The sequence below is a fragment of the Primulina eburnea genome, unplaced genomic scaffold, assembly GCF_022965805.1.
Source record: "Primulina eburnea isolate SZY01 unplaced genomic scaffold, ASM2296580v1 ctg636_ERROPOS244172, whole genome shotgun sequence".
NCBI lineage: Eukaryota > Viridiplantae > Streptophyta > Magnoliopsida > Lamiales > Gesneriaceae > Primulina > Primulina eburnea.
In genome coordinates, this window is record NW_027331420.1 from 23503 (window position 1) to 46070 (window position 22568).

Sequence of the window (22568 nt, forward strand, 5' to 3'; positions counted from 1 at the left end):
CGGTCTGTATGTAACCGTCGCAAGGTGTAACGGTTATTGAGAAACCGGCGCTATACGAATGCGACGTGACCTCCGGTTACGGACTGCCAAACCGTCGCTTTATTAATGTAATCGTCGAAGACATGAGAATGCATGAAATACAATGAGAAGCACTAAATGAGATGTGTGTAGGTGATGGCTGAAAAAGTTAGCATTTTTCAATGTATGGCCGAAGCTTCACCGCACCCGCGGTGTAGAAGGGAGTGCACCCGCGGTCCTTTAAATCAGAATTGTGAAGTTTGTGCCGAAGGGTGACCGCACCCGCGGTAAATGGCCAGTAGGGTATGAAATTTGGGCAGAACAGGTACCGCACCCGCGGTGCTAGACAGACCGCACCCGCGGTAGAATGACCGCACCCGCGGTGCAACACCCAGTGCACCCACGGTCGACGAGTTTCAGAAAATTAAAAGTGGGCCGAAGCTTGAGCGCACCCGCGGTGCATGAGCAGCGCACCCGCGGTGCTGCATGCGAGAATGCCACCTTCGATTTTTATGTTGACACATGGCAGGTATATATATAGATGAAGCTGCTGAATCTTCATTTTCAGATCTCCATCAGCAGAACCGAGAGCATGTGCCATTGTTCTTCAAGTTTTCCAAGCTTATAATTGTGGTTGGGTAAGATTTACACATCCAAACTTAAATCTAAGTAGATATTCTTGTTCCTCTCTTCAAGAGCTATCAAAGGATGTAAGTTTTGTTATATTTCAGCATGCTTCAGAATATTCATGTTGGGGAAATTCAGATTTGAGTGAGAATATGTGTTCTTGACATGTTGAGCTTGCTATACTCGTTACCGGATTGATTTTCAGACACTGTATGTAAATCTGGTGAAATTCCAGCATATAATCGATAGAGCATATGCACATTGTTGGAGATTAGGATTGTTATTATTGATGTTATGAATCGTGGTTAGTATATCGGTTATTATGGAGTTAATTGGTATCGAGAAAGCATGTAGTAATGCCGTCGAATTGTATTGAAACTAATTTCAGATTTGTACATTGTATTCCTTTGAAATACATGTTGATAGAATGCACATTTATTATGCCATTGCAGATTTGTATTGGCTATTGTGAACTCGAGACTTCGACAGATTGTTCGACAAAGAAAGGTATAATTCATGTGATCACGGGATTGCACAACTCGATTCAGATTTGATACGAGTTTCCCTAAATCACATACTAGAATATTGTTGATATTTGATTTCTATTGTGCTTTGTTTATAGATTTATATTCAAGCCTTTGAGATAGGAATCATTGACAGACTTGTCAAACTAGACGTTCGGTGTATCGACGCGTAGGAGCAGATCACCTCCACGTGTAGCCACTCGATACAGATTTGATCGGAGTCTAGGAATAAGACGCCCGTTACCCCGATTGGTAGGGTAGGTAACAGATCAGTGACGTCTTATTCACACCGGGATCCCTAGATTAGAAAAGAATCGAGTCAAGAACTAGATGTTGAATACAGATTTGTATTCCTTTACATGTCTTAGATTTATTTCATGTACATTGATATATGTTATGCATTTGTATATGATTTATTACATTGCATGCATACATTTTTTTACTGGGATTCGTTCTCACCGGAGTTATCCGGCTGTTGTCTTGTCTGTATGTGTGCTTGGCAACAGGTGGGGCAGGTACAGGGTCACGTCGATGAAGAGAGAGTTCATAATGTGGTGATGTCGGGTGTAGAAGAAGACTTCTAGTGGCTTCCTTTTAGACTTGTAATAGACTTGTACTTGAGATTCGAACACTAGTGGATGTTTGTATTAAACAGTTTGTTTGTACCTTATTTTGTTGGATTAATATAAAATCATGTTTTGTTTCATTGACATTTGATTTAATGTTAAAAAGCAAAATTTTGACCCGCATTTTCTCACAGATTCACTTAATCCCAGATTAGATCTGATTTAGAACCCCGGGTCCCCACAACTGGTGAAGAAGCCACACAAGAATGCACAAGAAATTGAACATGCCTACAAAATATTTGGAAGCTGATAATCTAATCTCTGCTGCAACTCTTTGATCTTCATCGAGAGCTCAGATTTCTGCTCCTTGTAGCTTTGCAACAAGTAGTCTTTTCCTTCAACTCACTAACTTCCCCCTTCAAAAGTTCAATCCTTTCTCCATCCCTTCTGGTTTTCTCTAGCAAATCCGATTTTTTTTTCAACTTCCTGGAATCCATTTGTATGACCATTCTTCCACTCAGCTGGCCAAGTGGGAACAGTTGGTGACTTCTCACCAGAGGTGATGTGTCCAACGCAATGATCTGCAATTGCCTTTCTTAATCGCTGGATTTCCCTATCTGAATCAAACAAATCCCTGTTCGTAGCATCCAGCAAAGATTGAAGATGGGAACAATGTGAAAGCTGCACGTTATGGGAGTTCTGAAGTTATGCAATTTGATCCTGCATTTCAAGTATCATATCATCTCTTCTCTTCAATTGTTGTCTCAAATATTGTTCTTTTTATGATCACACATAAAAAGAACCAACAAATTTTTTTTATTTATAAAAAACGATATACTATATTAACAAGGGAGGGCAATGCGAAGTTTGATTACTAAGTAAAATGATATGGATAATATGTGATTAGGACTATAATTGTAACAACCATCTTCTTCATCTTGACGAAAACAAAAGGCATCTGAGTGCATGGGGAAGTTTGCTGACTTCTTCCCATCCATAGTTTTTCTATTTCCTGCATTAAAAGCAACTGTCACAAAGTAAACTCATATTATCCTGAAAAAGATAAGATAACATACGGTACCTTTGGCTCCTAGTCACTGTTTGTTTCGTATCAAGAAACTGCTTAAGTTTGAACCCCAGACGGATTGATAATGTACTCAGCAACACACCCCCGGCCACAAGGATGCAGTTTGGGCCCCCTTCCTGGAGATTTCTAGGCCTCCTATGTGCCTGAGCGAGTTTTGGCTTCATCTTGATAGCTATTCAAGCGAGATAACAAAATCCTTTGACGCATCCACCTAGCACTGAATATGTACATAAACACATTAAAGCCACGACACATGAAGACAAATGCCACACTCTGCCCACATGCTATTAAGAAAGATTTAAATGCAGTGTTGAGGTAATGTTGGTGTCTCACAATGAATCAAGGAGCAGCTGTGGGCAAGGATGAATTGAAAAGGGGTCAATGGGATAATAAGCCATTGAGTTAGTTTTCTCTGTATGCCTGGAGTCTGTTATCCTTTGGTGTGAGCAACAGAAACGGTTGATGGGTCTAGCGGTCATCCCGTGTATACATATACTCATAATCCTGATCTTGATATACAAGGAGTCGATAGTATTCAAAAGAGAAGAAGCAGAAAGATATTGAAAGTGAGAGCTCTAACTTGAGAGGTGTGAGATCGTCTAGAGTGATCTTGATCTGTAAATCAAAATCTCTTGAGAGTTAGTATCTGTCATATAGCTTTGTAACCGAGGAATATCTTCTGGTAATTTGAATACAAGAGCTGGTTAATCTTTCTCCCGTGGATGTAGGTCATTTCAAGACCGAACCACGTAAATCTCGTCTCGTTCATTCTCTTTGTTTTCGTGTGTATGTTGTGCATGTTATTGCGTGGAATTTGTCAATTCAAGTTAACATCATTCTTTTCTTGGTTGGTATCAAAACGGGAATTACTCCTAACAAGTGGCGCCGTCTGTGGGAAAACGAACCCACGATCACGATCACCAAAGATTCAAGAAGATGGGATCAATGAAGTTTGACATTGAAAAGTTCACGGGAAACAATGATTTTGGATTATGGAGAATCAAGATGCGCGCAATCTTGATACAGCAAGGACTTGCCGGTGCTCTCCTTGGAACAGAATCAACAGATGGAGAAGATTCAAAGGAGACTGCAATCAATGCAGCGAAGGCACTAAGTGCCATAATTCTGTGCCTGGGCGATAAACCCCTCCGCGAGGTTTCTAAAGAAACCACAGCTGCTGCTATGTGGGGCAAACTCGAGAAGTTATACATGACTAAGTCCCTTGCCAATCGGCTGTACTTGAAACAACAATTGTACTCATTCAAAATCGAAGATGGCAAGGGAATCTCTGACCAGATGGATGAATTCATCAAGATCCTCGATGATCTTGAAAATATAGAAGTAAAGCTGGAGGAAGAGGACAAGGCCCTGATATTGTTAAACTCTCTTCCAAGAAACTTCGAACATTTCAGAGATACCTTATTGTATGGCAGGGAACAATCTATTACCCTTGAGGAGGTCCAATCCGCTATTAAAGAAAAGGAACTACAGAGAAAAACTCAAACCCAAGGACAACCAATTCATGGTGAAAGTCTGAACACCCGGGGAAGACCTGAAACTTCCTATACGCGAGGAAGGGGTAAAAAATGGCATCATAAACCCAATAGAGGCAGATCAAGATCAAAGAGCATCACCAGATACAGGTGCTACATATGCCATAAAGAAGGGCACTTCAAACGTGAGTGTCCAGAACGTATGAAAGGGGGGCAAGACAGACTAAAAGATGATGGTGAGGCATCAGTGACATCTGATGGGTATGGATCTGCTGAAGTTCTAGCCATTTCAGAACAAGACACATTGAACCAGTGGATTCTAGATTCTGGGTGCACATTTCACATGTGCCCTACAAGATCATGGTTCGAATCAATACATGAGTCAGACTTGGGCTTGGTAATTTTGGGAAATAACAAATCCTGTAGAGTAAAAGGGATTGGAACCATAAGGCTAAGGATGCATGATGGCACAGACAGAACTTTGCACCAAGTGAGGTACGTTCCTGAACTTAAGAGGAACTTAATATCACTAGGCACACTTGAGTCAAATGGCTACTCCTTCAAATCTGACAATGGAAATATGAAAGTGCTAAAAGGATCTCTAGTGGTTATGAGAGCTTCAAGAAAGAATTCCCTATATATACTCTTGGGAAATACTGTCCTAGGTGGAGCAGCTAACATAGAAGATCATGATATAAAGTCAAAACTTTGGCATTTGAGACTTGGGCATATAAGTGCTAAGGGTCTTCATGAGCTGTCTCAACAAAATCTCCTTTGTGGAGACAAGATTCAAAGCTTGGAAACCTGTGAGTATTGTATTCTCGGAAAGGCAAAACAAGTAAGTTTTGGAACTGGAAATCATACAACCACCAGACCCTTTGAATATGCACATTCTGATGTGTGGGGGCCCTCAAGGACAGCCACACATGGTGGGGGAAGGTATTTTATGACCATTGTCGATGATTACTCAAGGAGGCTGTGGATATATGTCTTGAAATCCAAGGACGAAGCATTCTTGAGATTCAAAGAATGGGTTACACTGAACGAAAATCAGCTGGATAAAAAACTCAAACACCTAAGGACAGATAATGGACTTGAGTATTGCTCTAACCAGTTCAATGAATTCTGTAGACAAAAGGGGATAGTGAGGCATAAAACAGCACCTGGAACCCCTCAGCAGAATGGGCTTGCAGAACGCATGAATAGGACCTTGCTTGAGAGAGTGAGATCTATGCTACTGAATGCAGGACTACCAAAGGAGTTCTGGGGGGAGGCAGTAACAACAGCCTGCTATCTAATTAACAGAAGCCCATCTAGTGCCTTGAGATTTAAGACACCTATGGAGTATTGGTCTGGCAAACCTTCGGATTATTCAAATCTAAAGGTGTTTGGATGCTTGGCATATGCTCATGTCAAGCAAGATAAGCTAGAAGCTAGAGCACTAAGATGCATTTTCATTGGTTATCCTACAGGGGTTAAAGGGTACAAAGTATGGAACCTGGAATCATCTGGCCCAAGGTGTTTTAATACCAGAAACATTACCTTTGATGAATCCAAGATGGGATACTCCCTCATCATCAAGAACAATACTTCAACAGATGACCTTATTACAGATTCTAATGTCGAAGTAGAAAACAGGGAAGGTGACCTGAGACTAACCCTTGAACACAATGGAACAGAACACACAAACAAGGTTTCAGTTCAAGAACCTGTATTTGAAACAGAAGAAAGTCAGTACATATTGGCCAGAGACAGACAGAGAAGGGATATTAAACCACCTCAGAGATATGCACAGGCTGACATGATATCCTTTGCACTTACCATAGCTGAACAGGTGGAGATTACAGAACCTACCACATTCAAGGAAGCCATGAGATGCAAAGATAGACAAATGTGGATCAAAGCGATGAATGAGGAAATAGAATCCTTAAATAAGAACAACACATGGGACCTTGTTGCTAGACCCAAGGGACAAAGACTAGTTGGCTGTAGATGGATTTTTAAAGTAAAGGAAGATGGAACAGCCAAACCCAATCTCAGATATAAAGCAAGGTTAGTGGCAAAAGGCTATACACAACTAGAGGGAATAGATTTTAATGAAATCTATTCTCCAGTGGTCAAGCATGGATCCATTAGGCTCATGTTATCGCTGGTCACTCAACTGGATCTTGAAATGGAACAGTTAGATGTCAAAACAGCTTTTCTGCATGGCGAACTTGAAGAAACAATCTTCATGGATCAGCCCGAGGGATATATAAGGGAAGAAGACAAAGATAAGGTGTGCTTGCTAAGAAAATCCTTGTATGGCCTCAAACAAAGTCCCAGACAATGGTACAAAAGATTTGATGAATTCATGACACAAATTCATTTCACAAGAAGCAAGTTTGACAGCTGTATATACATGAAAGGCGAAGGCACTCAACCAAGAACTTTTCTGCTAATATATGTAGACGACATGCTGATTGTAAGTAAGAATAAGGGTGATCTTCAAGCGCTTAAAAGGCTGCTAAGCTCTGAATTCGACATGAAAGAACTTGGGGAAGCCAAGAAGATCCTTGGAATGGAAATAAGAAGAGACAGGGAAAGAGGAACACTTTTTCTCAATCAAAGTACATACATCAAGAAGGTGCTGAAAAGGTTTAGAATGCACGAAGCAAAGGTAGTCTCCACTCCATTGGGACATCATCACAAACTGTCGAGTGATCAATCACCTACAGGGGCCTCAGAAAGGGAACTAATGGAAAAGGTACCATATGCAAGTGGAGTGGGGAGTTTGATGTATGGAATGGTATGTTCCAGGCCAGATCTGTCATATGCAATGAGTTTGGTTTCAAGGTTCATATCAAATCCGGGAAGTGCTCATTGGGAAGCCTTAAAATGGATCATGAGATACTAAAGGGACAGCCAGATCTAGGACTAATGTTCAAAAGGAAACCTGAAATAACTCAACCTTTGGTTGGGTTTGTTGACTCAGACTATGCTGGAAATGTAGACACAAGGAAATCCATAACCGGAATTGTTTTCACCTTATATGGAACAGCCATAAGCTGGAAGGCATCTCTACAATCTGTGGTGGCCTTATCCACTACCGAAGCGGAATATATATCTTTAACTGAAGGAGTTAAAGAGGCAATATGGCTTAAGGGAATCTTGACAGAACTGGGAATTAATCAAGAAGTTGTGTCGATTTATTGTGATAATCAAAGTGCAATACACCTTACCAAACATCAAGCGTATCATGAAAGGTGTAAACATATTGATGTAAAACTACATTTTGTAAGGGATGTAATTGAAAGAGGGTATGTTAAGGTGGAGAAGATATCAACTCATGATAATCCAGCAGACATGTTGACTAAGGAGCTGCCTCAGGCCAAGTTTAAATTTTGCTTAGACTTGGTCGGTATGATTGCAATATCATAAGCCCGAAAGGGGGAGGAGAAAGATTAACACTTAACACTCTTGGGGTTTATTCCTTGTAAGACAAGGTGGAGATTGTTGAGGTAATGTTGGTGTCTCACAATGAATCAAGGAGCAGCTGTGGGCAAGGATGAATTGAAAAGGGGTCAATGGGATAATAAGCCATTGAGTTAGTTTTCTCTGTATGCCTGGAGTCTGTTATCCTTTGGTGTGAGCAACAGAAACGGTTGATGGGTCTAGCGGTCATCCCGTGTATACATATACTCATAATCCTGATCTTGATATACAAGGAGTCGATAGTATTCAAAAGAGAAGAAGCAGAAAGATATTGAAAGTGAGAGCTCTAACTTGAGAGGTGTGAGATCGTCTAGAGTGATCTTGATCTGTAAATCAAAATCTCTTGAGAGTTAGTATCTGTCATATAGCTTTGTAACCGAGGAATATCTTCTGGTAATTTGAATACAAGAGCTGGTTAATCTTTCTCCCGTGGATGTAGGTCATTTCAAGACCGAACCACGTAAATCTCGTCTCGTTCATTCTCTTTGTTTTCGTGTGTATGTTGTGCATGTTATTGCGTGGAATTTGTCAATTCAAGTTAACATCATTCTTTTCTTGGTTGGTATCAAAACGGGAATTACTCCTAACATGCAGAGATTGAATCTTAATGGTAAACCACTCATAGTCGACTTTTCTCCTGCCAATCAGTTGAATGGATCGGTTAGTTTATGCATATTTTTAATGCATTACAAATATTTAAGCACGGATGTATCTTGTATGGAAAAAGTCAGAGTCTTTCTTTTTTAAATCTTTTATGTATTAATCCTATTTTTTTAATTGACCGAGAGCGCTGAGAGAGAGAGTAAAATCAGTAATACAAATAATTTTTTAAAAGTAAAGCTGACACGTGTTGTAAAATATTAATGTATTAGATTTTGTTTGGATAATTACTTTCTACAAAATTATTTTGAAAACAAGTGTGTATTTGTTCAGTTGAGACAATTATTTTAGAAATAATTTTAAAATTAAAAATAAATAAGAAGATGTTTAGATTTTGGACAACTATTCTATATAAAAGATACAAGAAGATTTCAATGAATTTGGCAAATAAATACCCAATCGAATGACAAATTAATATACTATAATTGAATTCCAAAAATGAATTGAATGACCCAAACCAAAATTGCCGAACCAATATGTGTTTGCCTGCCTACCAAATACACTCGTGGATAAAAAAATCTAGTGAGGAATTACAAAATATTTAATTTAGCCCCATTTTTTCTTCTTTTTTAATTTTTTAATTTTTTTGCTTCTAAAAAACTTATCATATATTCGAACATATACGCGCAATACGTGTATACAAAAATATACAAAAGAAGAATTGGAGCTGAGATGAAATGGGCTCTGTTTCAAAAGGTATTGAAGCCCATTTATTGTCTAAACCTACCCATACAAAGCCCAGCCCGTTCCAACGGTGGAACAAAAAAGTGATTTGGTTCCTTTTTGGGATAATTTGAAATATAACCTTCATACAATAATTTTTTAGATTTTTGACCTTCTAACAATTTTAATTTGTAAACTAACCTTCATTTAAAATTTTTATATGAATTTGGTCAAAATTACCCTTACATGCTCAAACATAATTATTCTAACCTAATTACTCATTTACTTTAATCTAAAATATTGATTTTCCCTCCTCTACGTACCTTTTTTAGGCACCTTCCCTCCTATTCTCTATCATTATCTCTTTTCTCATATTCTATATTATTTTTTTTTCTTATGCTTCCTTCTACATATATTTCATAACGAAAAAGAAAACAATCCGATATCATTTGCTTATCCCGGGTAACGATTATATGTATAATTTCTGTTATTTGTTTACTTTTATCATTTATGTTATTTATGTTCATTTTTCTGCAAACTATGTGAATTGCTTTTATATTTATTTATTTTTTTGAAGAATAAGACAAGTATTGATGTTATAGCGATGAAGGTTCTTGAATTTTAATATTCTATTGGTTTAAGACAAATTATTGATTTTTTGACGCCCTCCTTTATTTTCATGGCTTATTTGAGAATCACTTTCTAGCGAAACAGATTTTGGGCGTGGATACGCAATATTATCTTTGATTATAAGATAATTCAGCTAAATTTTTCTATCATATACTAGAATTTTTATAAAATGATCCTGGAGCTACGTGCCTCAATTTTCTATGGAAGTCTGTATTTTTAGCCATATCTATTATAGACATGCTGTAAGAAAAAATTATAGTGCCAGTCGAATTTTGTGATGAATTTTCAAGAATTGTTCTCAGCAAAATTGCAGGATTTGGGGACCCTTATTTTACTCCTATGGTCCTGACACGTAAGTGATCAGGATCAAGAATTAAGCCAGTCAATTCCAATGTACAGAATGACTATGTTTTTCCTGCTTATTTTCTTTGTTTTCTCATTCCTGTACAATCTGTATGAGAAAGGGGAAATGACATTTTGGATACACAACACTGGTCCGATTGGCTGTCAGTCAGCCAGTAGCCACAGTTAAAGTCCAAGATCCGATGCCGGGGTACCTTGATGAACATGGCTGTGTCAAGAACCAAAATGAAATAGCTATTCAATTTCAACAAAGAGCTTAAAGATGTGGTTCTCAAACTAAGACTGGAGCTTTATGAAGCTTCGATAATATACGTGGATATGTACACTGCAAAGTATGAATAATACCAAATTACACCAGTTATTCATCACCTGGTTCTTCATCCAACACTTCAATTCTGTGTCAACACAGTTATTACACGCAAAGCTTGAATAATACCAAATTACACCAGATTTTTCTTTTTATATAAATATAAATAAAAATAAAAACAAATTTAGTCGTAAGGTTTTTCATCAATATTTGTTTCGAAAATAGCAAATATGCATTTTCACCTTCTAAATAAAAACATCACTCACTCTCTGGTTTCCTTGTCAAAATGAATAACTTTAACCACGAACCATTCATCCTTTCCTGCATCCTCTTGAGGGACCCTTGCTGCCACCTGAATTGTTTGAAGATTTCTAATTATAATCCATTACTAAATATCACAAAGGTAGGTACCTCAAGCGAGAATAACCAAATTTGAATTAAAAGCGAAAATCAACAGGATGATCAGCAGTAACTGGATGAAGAATTCAGGCTTAATGCTGACCTGTTCACCCTTCAAATTTGCAAGGTTATCTAGGTGATTTCGCATTGAAGGTGAAAGTCTGGAGACATCTGAATCGGCCTTCATCCTCTTCTTTTTCGGCTCAGTACCATCTCCTATGGATGAAATGCCTGAGTTATATTTCCAATCCGAAGATAAAGTCGATACAAACACACAAAAATATGAATCTTAAATGAAACATGAGCAAGTAGTTATAAGTAAATTTCATCTAATAAAAGCTCAACTTCATTTTTAGCACTGAACAATTTAAAACCGACATAAATTCGACTACATAATGGATATGCATCTGCATCTCATCTAATTTGTTTCAATAGTATCACTCACTCTGGAAAAGGACTAAGCCTTTCAAAATCTCTTATTTTCATGCATATATTGTTATAGAACAGGGAAGGAGGCAAATTTTAAACTCAGTGAGATTATAATAGAAATAGCATGAAAAATAGTTGCAATATTTTGAGGATTACTAACTTAAACATATCTAGTATGAAGATAACCAACTGATCAAAATTCCAAAAAACTAAAATCACTCGACAGCTTGGTAGTGATCCACTAAATTTGTCGTCGTCATAAAGCCATAAGTAGACCTATTTTTGAATGCCTTCTAAAACTAAGTACAAACCTATCTTTCTGCGATGTTGCCCTGAAGTCCCAGAAGGTATTAGCGCATCCAGTTGTCCTAATAATTGGGTGGAAATGCTGCTTACAAATGAATAAACAAGATGAGAAATAGCAAAAAAAATGTGTTGCGCAAACTATGATTTCCAAACAAGATAGCAACACTGCTGTAAGTGGCGACAATGTTAGGAGAATTTGGAAAATGAAAATAAAAGTCCAAAAAAGAATAAACATCCTAATTGAATAAAACTCGGGCATACGTCACTTCATTCTCTGACAACTCTTTGGCTGGAGTATATAACATTTTGAGCCTCGATAGTGAATTGTCACCTGACTTTTCAACCACTTCAGGTGCTGTATGGATAAACAAAAACCATATCATTTTCTCTGCACTTGTCTGTGAGAAGGTTACATATAGATTTAAACCAATGCATGCTCATACTTTATTCATAATTCCCTAGCTCGAAAATATGCATGAAAGATCCATGTCAGAGCCAAGAATTCATGTTAATCGAGCCAACTTGCAAGTCTAAATGTTTTTCCTAATGTAGGGAGCGGAGCTAAATACATTTTTACTCAACATTTGTGTAAATATAAATAAAAACTTCCGGCCATCCCGGACTTTGTGATTGGGATCAATCCAAGCTTATTTAAAACAATCTAAATCTACCAAACAGCATATACCATTCTAAATAATGTTCAATAAATAATTTACAAAGCCAGCTATTAAGTCAATTTGATCTTTCTTCCAATAGATTTGATATATAGCCATAGCAGCAAATTAACTCATCCTGTCAAAATGTCATTCTTCAATTTACGAAGCCACCAAGCTAACACGGCACACAATTTCAAACTGAAAAAAGGTTGAAGATTTTCCTAAATCAGGATAACAGTGAACATATAGTTCATAGTTGTAATAATCAAGATTAAGTGGAATAACCAGAATGGCTCCAAATTAGGAAACAAAATTAATATTTACACAAGTGTTTCGCCTTAGAATGGTCTTCTGCCAACTCGCCGCTATTTCTATTTAAGCCCCTCTTAGAATTTCTTTTATCTTCTATCTTGAACTGATCGTAGTTCTCGTCATCACTACTGCTTTGGTAATTGTTAATTGATGCTCTAGAATTTGTCAGGTTTTGTTCTTCCCCCTCGTCTGACCCCCACATAGCATCATCGAGGTCACTTAGCATATCTTCTGACATAGATGTGTCGTTGGTCCTGCCCCTAGATCCAATTTTATTTCCCTCGAATCCCTTTGAGTTGGCTTTACCAATCTTATTATCCTTCTGTCTTTCCAATTTACTCCAGGGGAGTTTATCAAGATCCTCCTCAGAGTCCTCACCACCATCATCACGATTCACATCATCATTGGAATCCCATTCATGATCAAGCTTGGAATCGTTGTCATCTTCACTTTCACTATCTACCGAGGTCCTCCTACGAGTCTGATTCCAATTTCTCGTCCTTACCCTGTTTTCATCCTCTGAATGTTCACCTCTGATCATGTCATCTCTTCTGAATTTACTAAAATCATCTCTGTTCCAATATCTAACACGATCAAGTTCTTCTTTCTCTGCTGCTTCCTCTGCAGCCCATTCTTTGTCAGCTGCATCTTCTATCTCAGCAATGAATCGGTCAAGCTCCTCCTGATCACTGTCATCCTCAGGATCCTGTGGCTGCTGAAGCTTGTCAGTTTCGATCTGTGTTGATTTGTCCTCTCGGAAAATGTAGGGACTTCCTTCTCTCTTGTCAATTGCATTGAAAAATGTGGATGCCACTCTTTGTATGCTGGCCATGGCAACCGGATCGTCGGGATTCACCCCCTTTCTACGGAGGTCCTGTTCCGTTTTCTTTATGTTAAGCTTTTGTGATTCAAGTGCTTGTTCAAATCTTGCCTTAAACAGCGCCTGTATAACAAAGTCGAGGATAATTGGTTAAATATCAAATTCTCTACATATTTTACAAGTTTTTCAGTGTAAATTGCAGAAGAGAAAAAGGAACTAAAGAAGACAACGTTTTATATACACCTTCCTTTTGGTGAGAGTATTGATAGGTATTAAATTCTTTGGCTGACGATAATTTCGGCCTCGGAACATGATAATAGTTTTCACGTTATGTATGTTGACCACGATGCCACCGCTCAATCTTGCCAACATAGTTGCCATCTCCTTGATCCTTTCCTTGGGAAAATTATCGCAACAAACTTGCACTGTCTCGTGGAATTTCCAATGAAGGTGCATATTTTGAACAACTCCTCCAAAGACTCCACGAACACCAACTGGAACATAATTTCTGTTTCTGAAGCCAATCTTCTTATATGCCTGTAAATGTTCAGGAGTAAACAGCTCAGGATCGTGGCGTGGAGGTGGAAGCTCTGGTAACTCGTACTTTTTCAGCTTCTGAAGGAGTAAAGCAACCTTTTTCTTTGCCTGTACTTGTTCAACAGGAAGCACAATTGCAAATATCAAGGACATGAAAATATAAGAACATAATGAAGAGACGCCACATAAAAAATGGTTTTAAATTGCCATAGAACATGCATAGAAATACCGTCAAGCAGAAATGCGATTTTTAAATTTTCCTCGTGACTCAAACACAAAAAACAGCTATTTTGATGCAAGACATGCCAAACCAAATAGTTATGATGACATTCACATCCAACGATTACTGGCAACTAAATTTCCAAACCATGATGTAGCACTATGGAAACTTGATGCAACTAAAATTCCATGAAACTGGGAAGCAAAAACATCGACACAACTCGGTTAAGGATTTTGAGTTATCAAAGACCAAAGGCACAAGCATTTCTTGACCAGCTAAAATCCCATAAACAGGGGGCAGATTTGGGGAGAGGGGTGCGAACCAATACGGCTGAAAAATAGTGGTGGCATAGCATATCACTCACGAGTTCAAGTAGCTGACTGTGACAGAAAGCTCGATACAAAAACACACACAATAGACCAAAACATTGAGACAGCCAATTCGGAGCAGCTACGATTCTAATGAGAAGGAGATTAAAAAAAAACCACAGCATTCAACAAATTCAAATCTAAGAACAATTTCAGCAACATACTCTTCTTAGATTATAAATCAGGCGTTCCTCATCCGTCATCAACTTTTTTCTCAACTTTTTTGCCCTTCGAACCTCCCTCATGGTTTTACCTGATTCCCTCTGCATTCGCTTCTCTACTTTACTCCTCATACTCTTCACCGAATACCCGCGAGCTCCATCAACAAGATTAAGCCTTTTCACTAAAAAACTAAAATCGTCATCCACACGCGAAAACCCAGAACTCCCATTTAGAGAACAAGGCAAAAACTTCGTACAACCATTGCTTCCCAAAATCCTGAATGATAAGAGACTTTTTAATGGCAACAAACATCCAATATTCTACGAGAAAACACAATATACGAAAAACGAAAAATTTAACCTCTGATTGAAGATCAAAGAAGAGATGGCTTTGAGGGAATGCTTTTGAAGATTTCTCGCAGTTGCAGCGAACATTTTCTTCTCCACTTCTTGGGAAACTGTGAAGCTCCGGAGAGTATCGACTTCCTTTGGGGGTTTGAGTACGTTTGGTTTATTTCACTCTACCCCCTGTACTTCATCTTGATTACAAAACGGAGTTGCTAGCTTGTCCAGTTTGTCATTGGGCTTCCCTTATTATTATGCAGCTCCGGACTCCCAATTGTGGGCTTTAACAGAGGCTCAAATAGTTGTCCTGCCTCCCAATTTTGGGCTTTAACAGAGGCTCAAATATTTAGTTTTCTGATTTTTTCCTCCTCACAAAGTCACACCATTATAAAATTTTAATATTGATTTTAATTATTTAATTATATAATTTAGATGATAATGACTAAAATTTATGTATCGAATATAGTTACATGATTATAATAAATAAAAAAACGAAAAATACATGACAAAAACATCAAACTCTAAAATTTACATAACTAAAATTAATATTTTACCAAAAATACTCTAAAATTTACATAACTAAAATTAATATTTTACCAAAAATAATTATACACCGTACATGTACATGTCTCTTGTCATATCAAATAAATATAGTCTGATTTACATTATAAATTTGTCAATTATTTGGATATTGTCACTATATTTAAGTTTTGAGTGGGTATCTTGTGAGACGGTCTCGCGGATTTTTATTCGTAAAACGAGCCAATCATGCTCATATTTAACGTAAAAATCAATACTTTTGACATAAAAAATATTACTTTTTTAGATGTGATTCAAATAGAATATATGTCTCACAAAATTGACTCGTGAAATCGTGAGTTTTTGTGTTAAGTTTTTACTAATAAATGTATTTATTGCAGTGGTTGAGATTTGTTGATTATTTGTGGTGTTTTGGATATTTTTACTGAATTTAAGTTTCTACAAAGAAATGTATTTATTGCGGTGGTCTCTCAAGTCTCAACGACTTCAATAAATACATATTTATGATGAATTTTGCTCATAATATAATCTAATATTATAATCGGAGGATTTATTATATAATATTGGCCATGGATTTTTAGCATGTAATACATACATGTAAATTTAATTTTTATTTAAAGTTTATTTTTTTAGCATTAAAATGGATTAAGAGTATGCTTAATTGTTTTCACCATCAAAGTTTATATTTGAGCTTTTGTTTGGTTATATTCAATTTTTACATAGAAGATAATTTAATTGGTATTTTATTTATACTAATAATTAAGGTTGATATCCTAATAACCAGTTTTGATATCTTGCACATCTATCGTGCACACCTATGTGAGCATCGATGAGGTGTCACTCACCCATTGGATGTAATGAAATATAGAAAAATTGTGCATCCAATGGGTGAGTGTCACCTTATCGGTGCTCACATAGATGTGCACGGTAAGTGTGCAGGATATCAAAAATGTCCTAATAACTAACTTTTCATAAAGTTTTTTTTTTTTTAAATTTCAAAATCACCCCTTGCATATTTGGTGATAATATACATAATTTTATTCTTCAATTAACTATTTAAAAAAATGATTGTGTTTTACTTATTAAATTATTATTTGTTTATATTTTTATTGCATATTATAAAGTACTATAGATTTTTTATATTTCATAATTATAAAAAGTTCATCTTATTAAAGCTTATGTTATATTTAACTTTTTAAATATCATAATTATTTGAAAAGAATATTTCATTATTAATTAATCTTTGACCTTTATTTAAATTGAAAAATAAGAGTTTTGCATGTCTAGACTAATTTGACTTGAATCTTAATATTTATCCTACATGATTTGGTATTTATTTATAAGATATAATATCTTAGTTTTTAACAGAGTTTTATTACTAATAAATTATTGTCTCCATGTTTGTAAGATTTTGTTTTTATCGAAATATAATTAGGTCAAAATATGAAATCTATATATATGGAATGTTGAGAGAAGAACTGATGACCTTTGGAGAGGGACTTTTACATAGATGCTAGAGTTTTTCTTTGAACTACACTACGTTCAGAGTTGGAGACAATATTCGTGCCGAAGAATTAGAGTGATCGACTCATGTCTATGCCGTGTTGCTAATTGGTGTTACAGACACGTGGAGAACAATACTGACGCAGATTGTTAATCGAAGAGTGTTCTTTTATTGTTTTTAAGCAACTACGGTTTATGCATCTAGTTCTTATTTTGATGCATTTTACTTCTTTGGAGTGTTAAGAAATTTGATTTTGTTATTATCGCTAGTATTATTTTGGTGTAAACGATCACATATTTTTCCAGTGAATTTTGAACACGAGACATTGCACAAGTATTTGAACTTGTGCATAATTTAAATATGATATCTATTTATTCAAGTTGTACTCGTGTGTTAAATAATTAATTTCTGCTGCATGTTATGTGCTCGTGTTGACAATCAGAGCACAATACTAACTTTTTATACACACAATATATTAAATTTTTATACGTTTATGATCAACAACCCCACCGATCAATGTTTATTGAATTTGTTTTCCCATCGTAAATCAACTTTATTTGGGGAAAAAGGTCCCCAATATCAACAAAAAATTGGGACTAATGAAATGATTTTGGCCATGAAATTATTAATTACGAGCGGTTGATAAGACGTTAACCCTAGATCCCTAGGATATACAATCTGCTAAAAATATTAATTTCGCACAGTGTTTCACAAATACCTACTCAAATAAGAGAGGTCACGTGTCTAGCAACGAGGAGAGACTCCATTTTTTTGTTTTTGTTTTTAAGGTGAAAACAAGTTGGGGATTCAGAAATTTGAATGACGCTTCCATTTCCCATGAACAAAGCAAGAAAACTGGAGTAATGGCTGCTTTTGGAAGCAGTGCTCTTCTATCTTCCCCTTCTCATCTCATATTCAAGAACGGCGCTGACTTATGCATGATACACGGTTCTGATTTCAATCCAAACGACCGTAATGGAATTCTGCGGAGACAAGCTCTTCGCACGGAATGCTGCCCCAGAATTCAGCTACCCATTTCTTCCCCCAAAGAGGTATTTTTTTTCCTCTTTAACTTTGAGCTTTTACGATTCGTTTGTTTTCTTAGCCAGTTTTTTGTTGGTTTCTTTTGTCCTATCAGTTATTTGAGTGCCTGCTGGATAAACGAGACTTGACTGAAGAAGAAGCAGAGGGCTCACTGGATTTCTTGCTGAGAGATGGGAGTGAATCTTTGATCAGCGCTTTTCTTGTTCTTCTCAGAGCCAAAGGAGAGAACTTTGAAGAAGTAAGGCAATTTTATTTTCACTGTTCTTTTCTTCGCGCTATAGACGTTTGTTTCTCTTACCATTCGAGATTTTTGAGTTGATAATTTGAAGTTTTCTGTCGAACTTTGAATTTAGATAGTGGGTTTGGCTAGGGCTATGATAAAATGCTGTAAAAAGGTTGAAGGGTTGGAAAATGCGGTGGATATAGTGGGCACGGGCGGCGATGGAGCTAACACCGTGAATATCTCGACCGGTGCTGCGATTCTTGCTGCTGCTTGTGGTGTCAAGGTTGCTAAGGTGAGCCTGGCTGATAGATTATATACTGATATAAATGGGAAGGTTCTTGAATCTACAATCTGCTTTCATTTTTCACCTATTGCATCACCTAAAAATTTGTCATCAAAAGTTTCTATATTGAAGCATTTTCTTTGTGACAGCAAGGGAATAGATCAAGTTCATCGGCTTGTGGAAGTGCAGATGTTTTGGAAGCACTAGGAGTCGCCATTGATGTGGAGCCAGAGGTTAGAATGTCTTAAAGTCCTTGATGCTGTAATGGTGGCAATTAGCATCACAAAATGTTCAGTGCGTTAGGTTTGGTCAATATTAGGTGTCGCCACTGATGTGTGTAGAATTTGTCATCCGCACGCGTTTTAGTTCTTGATAGCATAACTAATGCTAGATCCAATGGTCAAAAGCTGATTTAGATATTCGAAATCCAGACCCTGTGGTATGGACGAATTAAAATTGGACTCTTGGATCTTGTATGATATCGCCGGCATCTAATTAACCCATCTGCAAAAGATTATTGATTTGCCTTTTATTTGACAGCAGGAACATTATGCCCATTAAATTGTTGGCAGAAGAACTCAAGTATTTGGTCCCCTCCCCCCACCACCCTCCATTTATTGCCGTATAAAATTTCATACTTTTGTTGTTACTCAGTTATTTCTTCTTCTTTTTTTTTGGAAAGATCATACGATATTTAAGGAAACGATCTTATAGTATCTATGTCTTTATTATGACAAAGTAAGACTGTGCCTACTTAATTTTTTAAACCATATACATTTTATTCACTACGTTTACTACTTCTATGTGACAAATAGGTGGAGCATAGTAGAATGTAGAGATGCATGTTTCTTTTAAGTGCATTGTACGTGTTTTGGCGGACTTGGATAATCGGATGTGATATCATCTTTGCTACGTGTCAATTCAGGGCGTGAAGACATGCGTGGAAGAAGTTGGAATCGGATTTATGATGTCTCCAAATTATCATCCAGCAATGAAGACTTTTGCTCCTGTGAGGAGAAAACTTGGAGTGAAAACAATATTTAATATCCTAGGTCCTATGTTAAATCCAGCACATGTATCCTACTCTGTCATCGGAGTTTATAAAGAAGGCATGGTATGTATTATCTGGAAAATGGAGTTCTACACCATGAATAACAGTTTTTGATACCTACTTGTCCATCATTTCCCTCTTGATAGGATTTAGAAAAAAAAGTCCATAGCACCTAATTATTTCTTGTTGTGATATGTCAAAAATATTTCCTTTAAATGTCATCACCGTGATTCATGGTGTTCTGATAGGTCAGTAAGATGGCTAAAGCATTACAACGATATGGCATGAAAAGAGCATTGGTTGTTCATTCCGAGGGATTGGATGAAATGAGTCCACTCGGTAAGATCCTATCTTGTTTAGATCAAGGAACTCTGGTTGTGTCCATCACAAACCCTTTCTTCAATTCTGGCTTTGCTTGATTAAATTTGGCTACTTGGAACAGGTCCTGGGGTGGTGCTTGATATTTCACCCAAAAAAATCGAGCAGTTTTCTTTTGATCCATGTAAGAACTCAATCTGTTTAATGTCATCAGCATATCTTATACTCACCACATGATGAGCTCCTTTTTGGTGTGAATTCGGGAGTCTTTCTCTGGAGAATATTCAGTCGCAAGTCCATTTTGTATATGCAGTAAATTTTGGCATTCCTCGCTGCACATTAGAAGATTTGAAAGGGGGAGGACCAAAATATAATGCTGATGTGCTAAGGCGTGTGCTCGCTGGTGAGAAAGGAGCTATTGCCGATGCACTTGTAAGTTTCTTAAACGCTTTGTTTGCAGTAATTAGTAGACAAATTCTTGATGTTTTCCTTCTTTTTCGAAGAGTGGGTTGCATTTGTCCCAACACTTTCTATTCAAAGCCGTCAAACCATCAGTTACCTTTATATGAACCGACTACGTCTGAACACAACAGCACAGCACGAGAAATCCATCTAAATACTCTTAACACTACAGTGTGGTATACATTGAATCAGGTGTTAAATGCAGCAGCAGCATTATTTCTGAGCGGGATCGTCTGCACCTTGGCTGAAGGGATATATCGAGCCCGCGAAGTTCATCAATCCGGGAAAGCTCTGGAGGTTCTTGATTGCTGGATCAACGTCTCAAATGTAAGTTTAGTTACTTAAAAAATAATACCTAGTGGTCCTCACTTCCTTAATCCATATAAAATGTAAAATTTCCGCAGAAGGTGAAAAGGCCTAAAATAGTTGCCGCCTGACTACTGATGAGCTTGAATTCGAAATGTGGAGTAAAGAGAGGAGAGTTTAAAGTCGGGATTATGTTTGTCGTAGACTTCGCAAAAATGAAAATATGCAATGGTACGAGAAGTTTCTAATGAGATATAATTGTAAAATAAATAGTTTGTTCTTTTTTCACATATCGTACCTTTACATATTCCTTTTATATATTTTTTATTGGTATAAAAAACATTAAATGTGGTTACAAAAAACATTAAATCTATATTACAATGATATCTTGATTTTCTTGATGGGTTTTTTATTTTCCAAATATATCTTGTTTCAATATTGATATCCTTAAAAGTCAAAACCATAAAGTGTATGCAATGCCAATTTTTTTGAGATCCATGTATAAGTATTTCGAGGGTGAAGCTTTGAGCGTTGTAATTACAATATTCGTAAAGAGTTTTGCTCATTATATCTTGGCAATAATTTAGATTAATTATTTTAAAATGAAAAATTTAAAATAATTTGAAAGTACTAGAGCTTCTTGCGAGTGAGTTCAGTTGTATTTAGATACTGCGTAGTGTTGTCGTCTATCAGATATTATAAGTATATATTGTTTACCGATTAATTATGATTACATATTAATAAATCATGATTAGTGTAACGAGTTTGACAACATTTTTACTGGTTTCATTTATTTTTATTTATGAAGTCAAATGCTTCATTTCCTTTTTTGTTATATTATTATTATTATTATTATTATTATTATTTTGTAACTAAGTTATCAAAATTGTTTTGCGCGTATTGTTCTAAATGAATGAAGATCTAAAACGAAAATTTTGTAAAAGGGGGAAAAATGTGTTGTGTGAAATACCCTGCAAGGATCTCTTTCTTTTCTTTTTTAATTTGTATTGTTGTTCAATTTTGTATTTAAATTGATAAATCATTATTTAATTTTTATCAGGTTTTTATATTTTTTCGAACAAAATGTTATTTTATGAATTGAATCACATTGTATAAAGAATAAAAAAGTATTTTTATTATTAATTTAATTTTTTATTTTTATAAAATATGGACTTGCTTTATAACAAACTTATATAAATAAAAGAGATAAATAAAGCAGAAGTAGTGGAAGTTTTTTTATTACCAAAAAATAATGAAATGAGACAGAGATCTTTAAAATGTCGATCATCTTTATTTAGTCGATTGTCTATTATTTGAAGCATGCAACAATGTTAGATCCTCGATTTCGATCAATGAGGGGAAAACAGAGCAAAAAACGTTTCGCAATTCAACGAGAACTATACCGAGGCCATTGCATCAATGCCAGATGGAATCATGGAAATCAAATTTTCCAGGTGACAAGCGGGCTTTTACACCCTGATCGCGTGTTTGTTTTGGCTCAATGCATGGAGGATTTGTCGAGAGAAGAATGCGAAAATTGCTTTACGTCCATCAATAAGCAGATTCCGGACTGCCTTCCTCATAACTGCCCCCGTATTTCCTATGATGGTTGCTTCTATGCTTCATAAGGGTTGAAAACTATAGTTTTTTTCATGAATCGTTATCAAAACAATATGGTTCTGAGGTGATTTCAAGATTACCCTTTATTGTCGTCGCTTTTTCGAAGGAATTGTGAAGCTGAACGTTACCATATTCTGTCATGTTTCTGCATGGATGATGTCAAATAGTTCAAATGGCCTAGTTTTGTTGTTTTCCTCTTCTTTCATGATCTGATTATGATTAATTTCCAATTTTCCTTGCATATCATCCCTA

The 22568-nt window shown here is 36.4% G+C and overlaps 2 protein-coding genes across 2 annotated transcripts; one reads left to right on the forward strand and one right to left on the reverse strand.

Moving 5' to 3' along the window:
• Positions 1–10463: 10463 nt before the first annotated feature.
• Positions 10464–15168, reverse strand: LOC140821620 (uncharacterized). Its single transcript, XM_073182158.1, has 9 exons — positions 14982–15168; positions 14624–14897; positions 13578–13979; positions 12527–13457; positions 11808–11901; positions 11552–11628; positions 10915–11027; positions 10679–10764; positions 10464–10500 (listed from the first exon to the last, which is right to left on the reverse strand). Exons 1-9 carry the CDS (start codon positions 15053–15055, stop codon positions 10464–10466), a joined length of 2088 nt encoding a protein of 695 aa, XP_073038259.1. The 5' UTR covers positions 15056–15168.
• Positions 15169–17758: 2590 nt separating this feature from the next.
• On the forward strand, positions 17759–20984 carry LOC140821614 (anthranilate phosphoribosyltransferase, chloroplastic-like). Its single transcript, XM_073182149.1, has 10 exons — positions 17759–18061; positions 18148–18291; positions 18407–18568; positions 18709–18792; positions 19485–19673; positions 19859–19949; positions 20053–20112; positions 20242–20360; positions 20583–20717; positions 20795–20984. The coding sequence occupies exons 1-10, from the start codon at positions 17873–17875 to the stop codon at positions 20825–20827; spliced, it is 1206 nt and encodes a 401-aa protein (XP_073038250.1). The 5' UTR covers positions 17759–17872; the 3' UTR covers positions 20828–20984.
• Positions 20985–22568: the final 1584 nt, after the last annotated feature.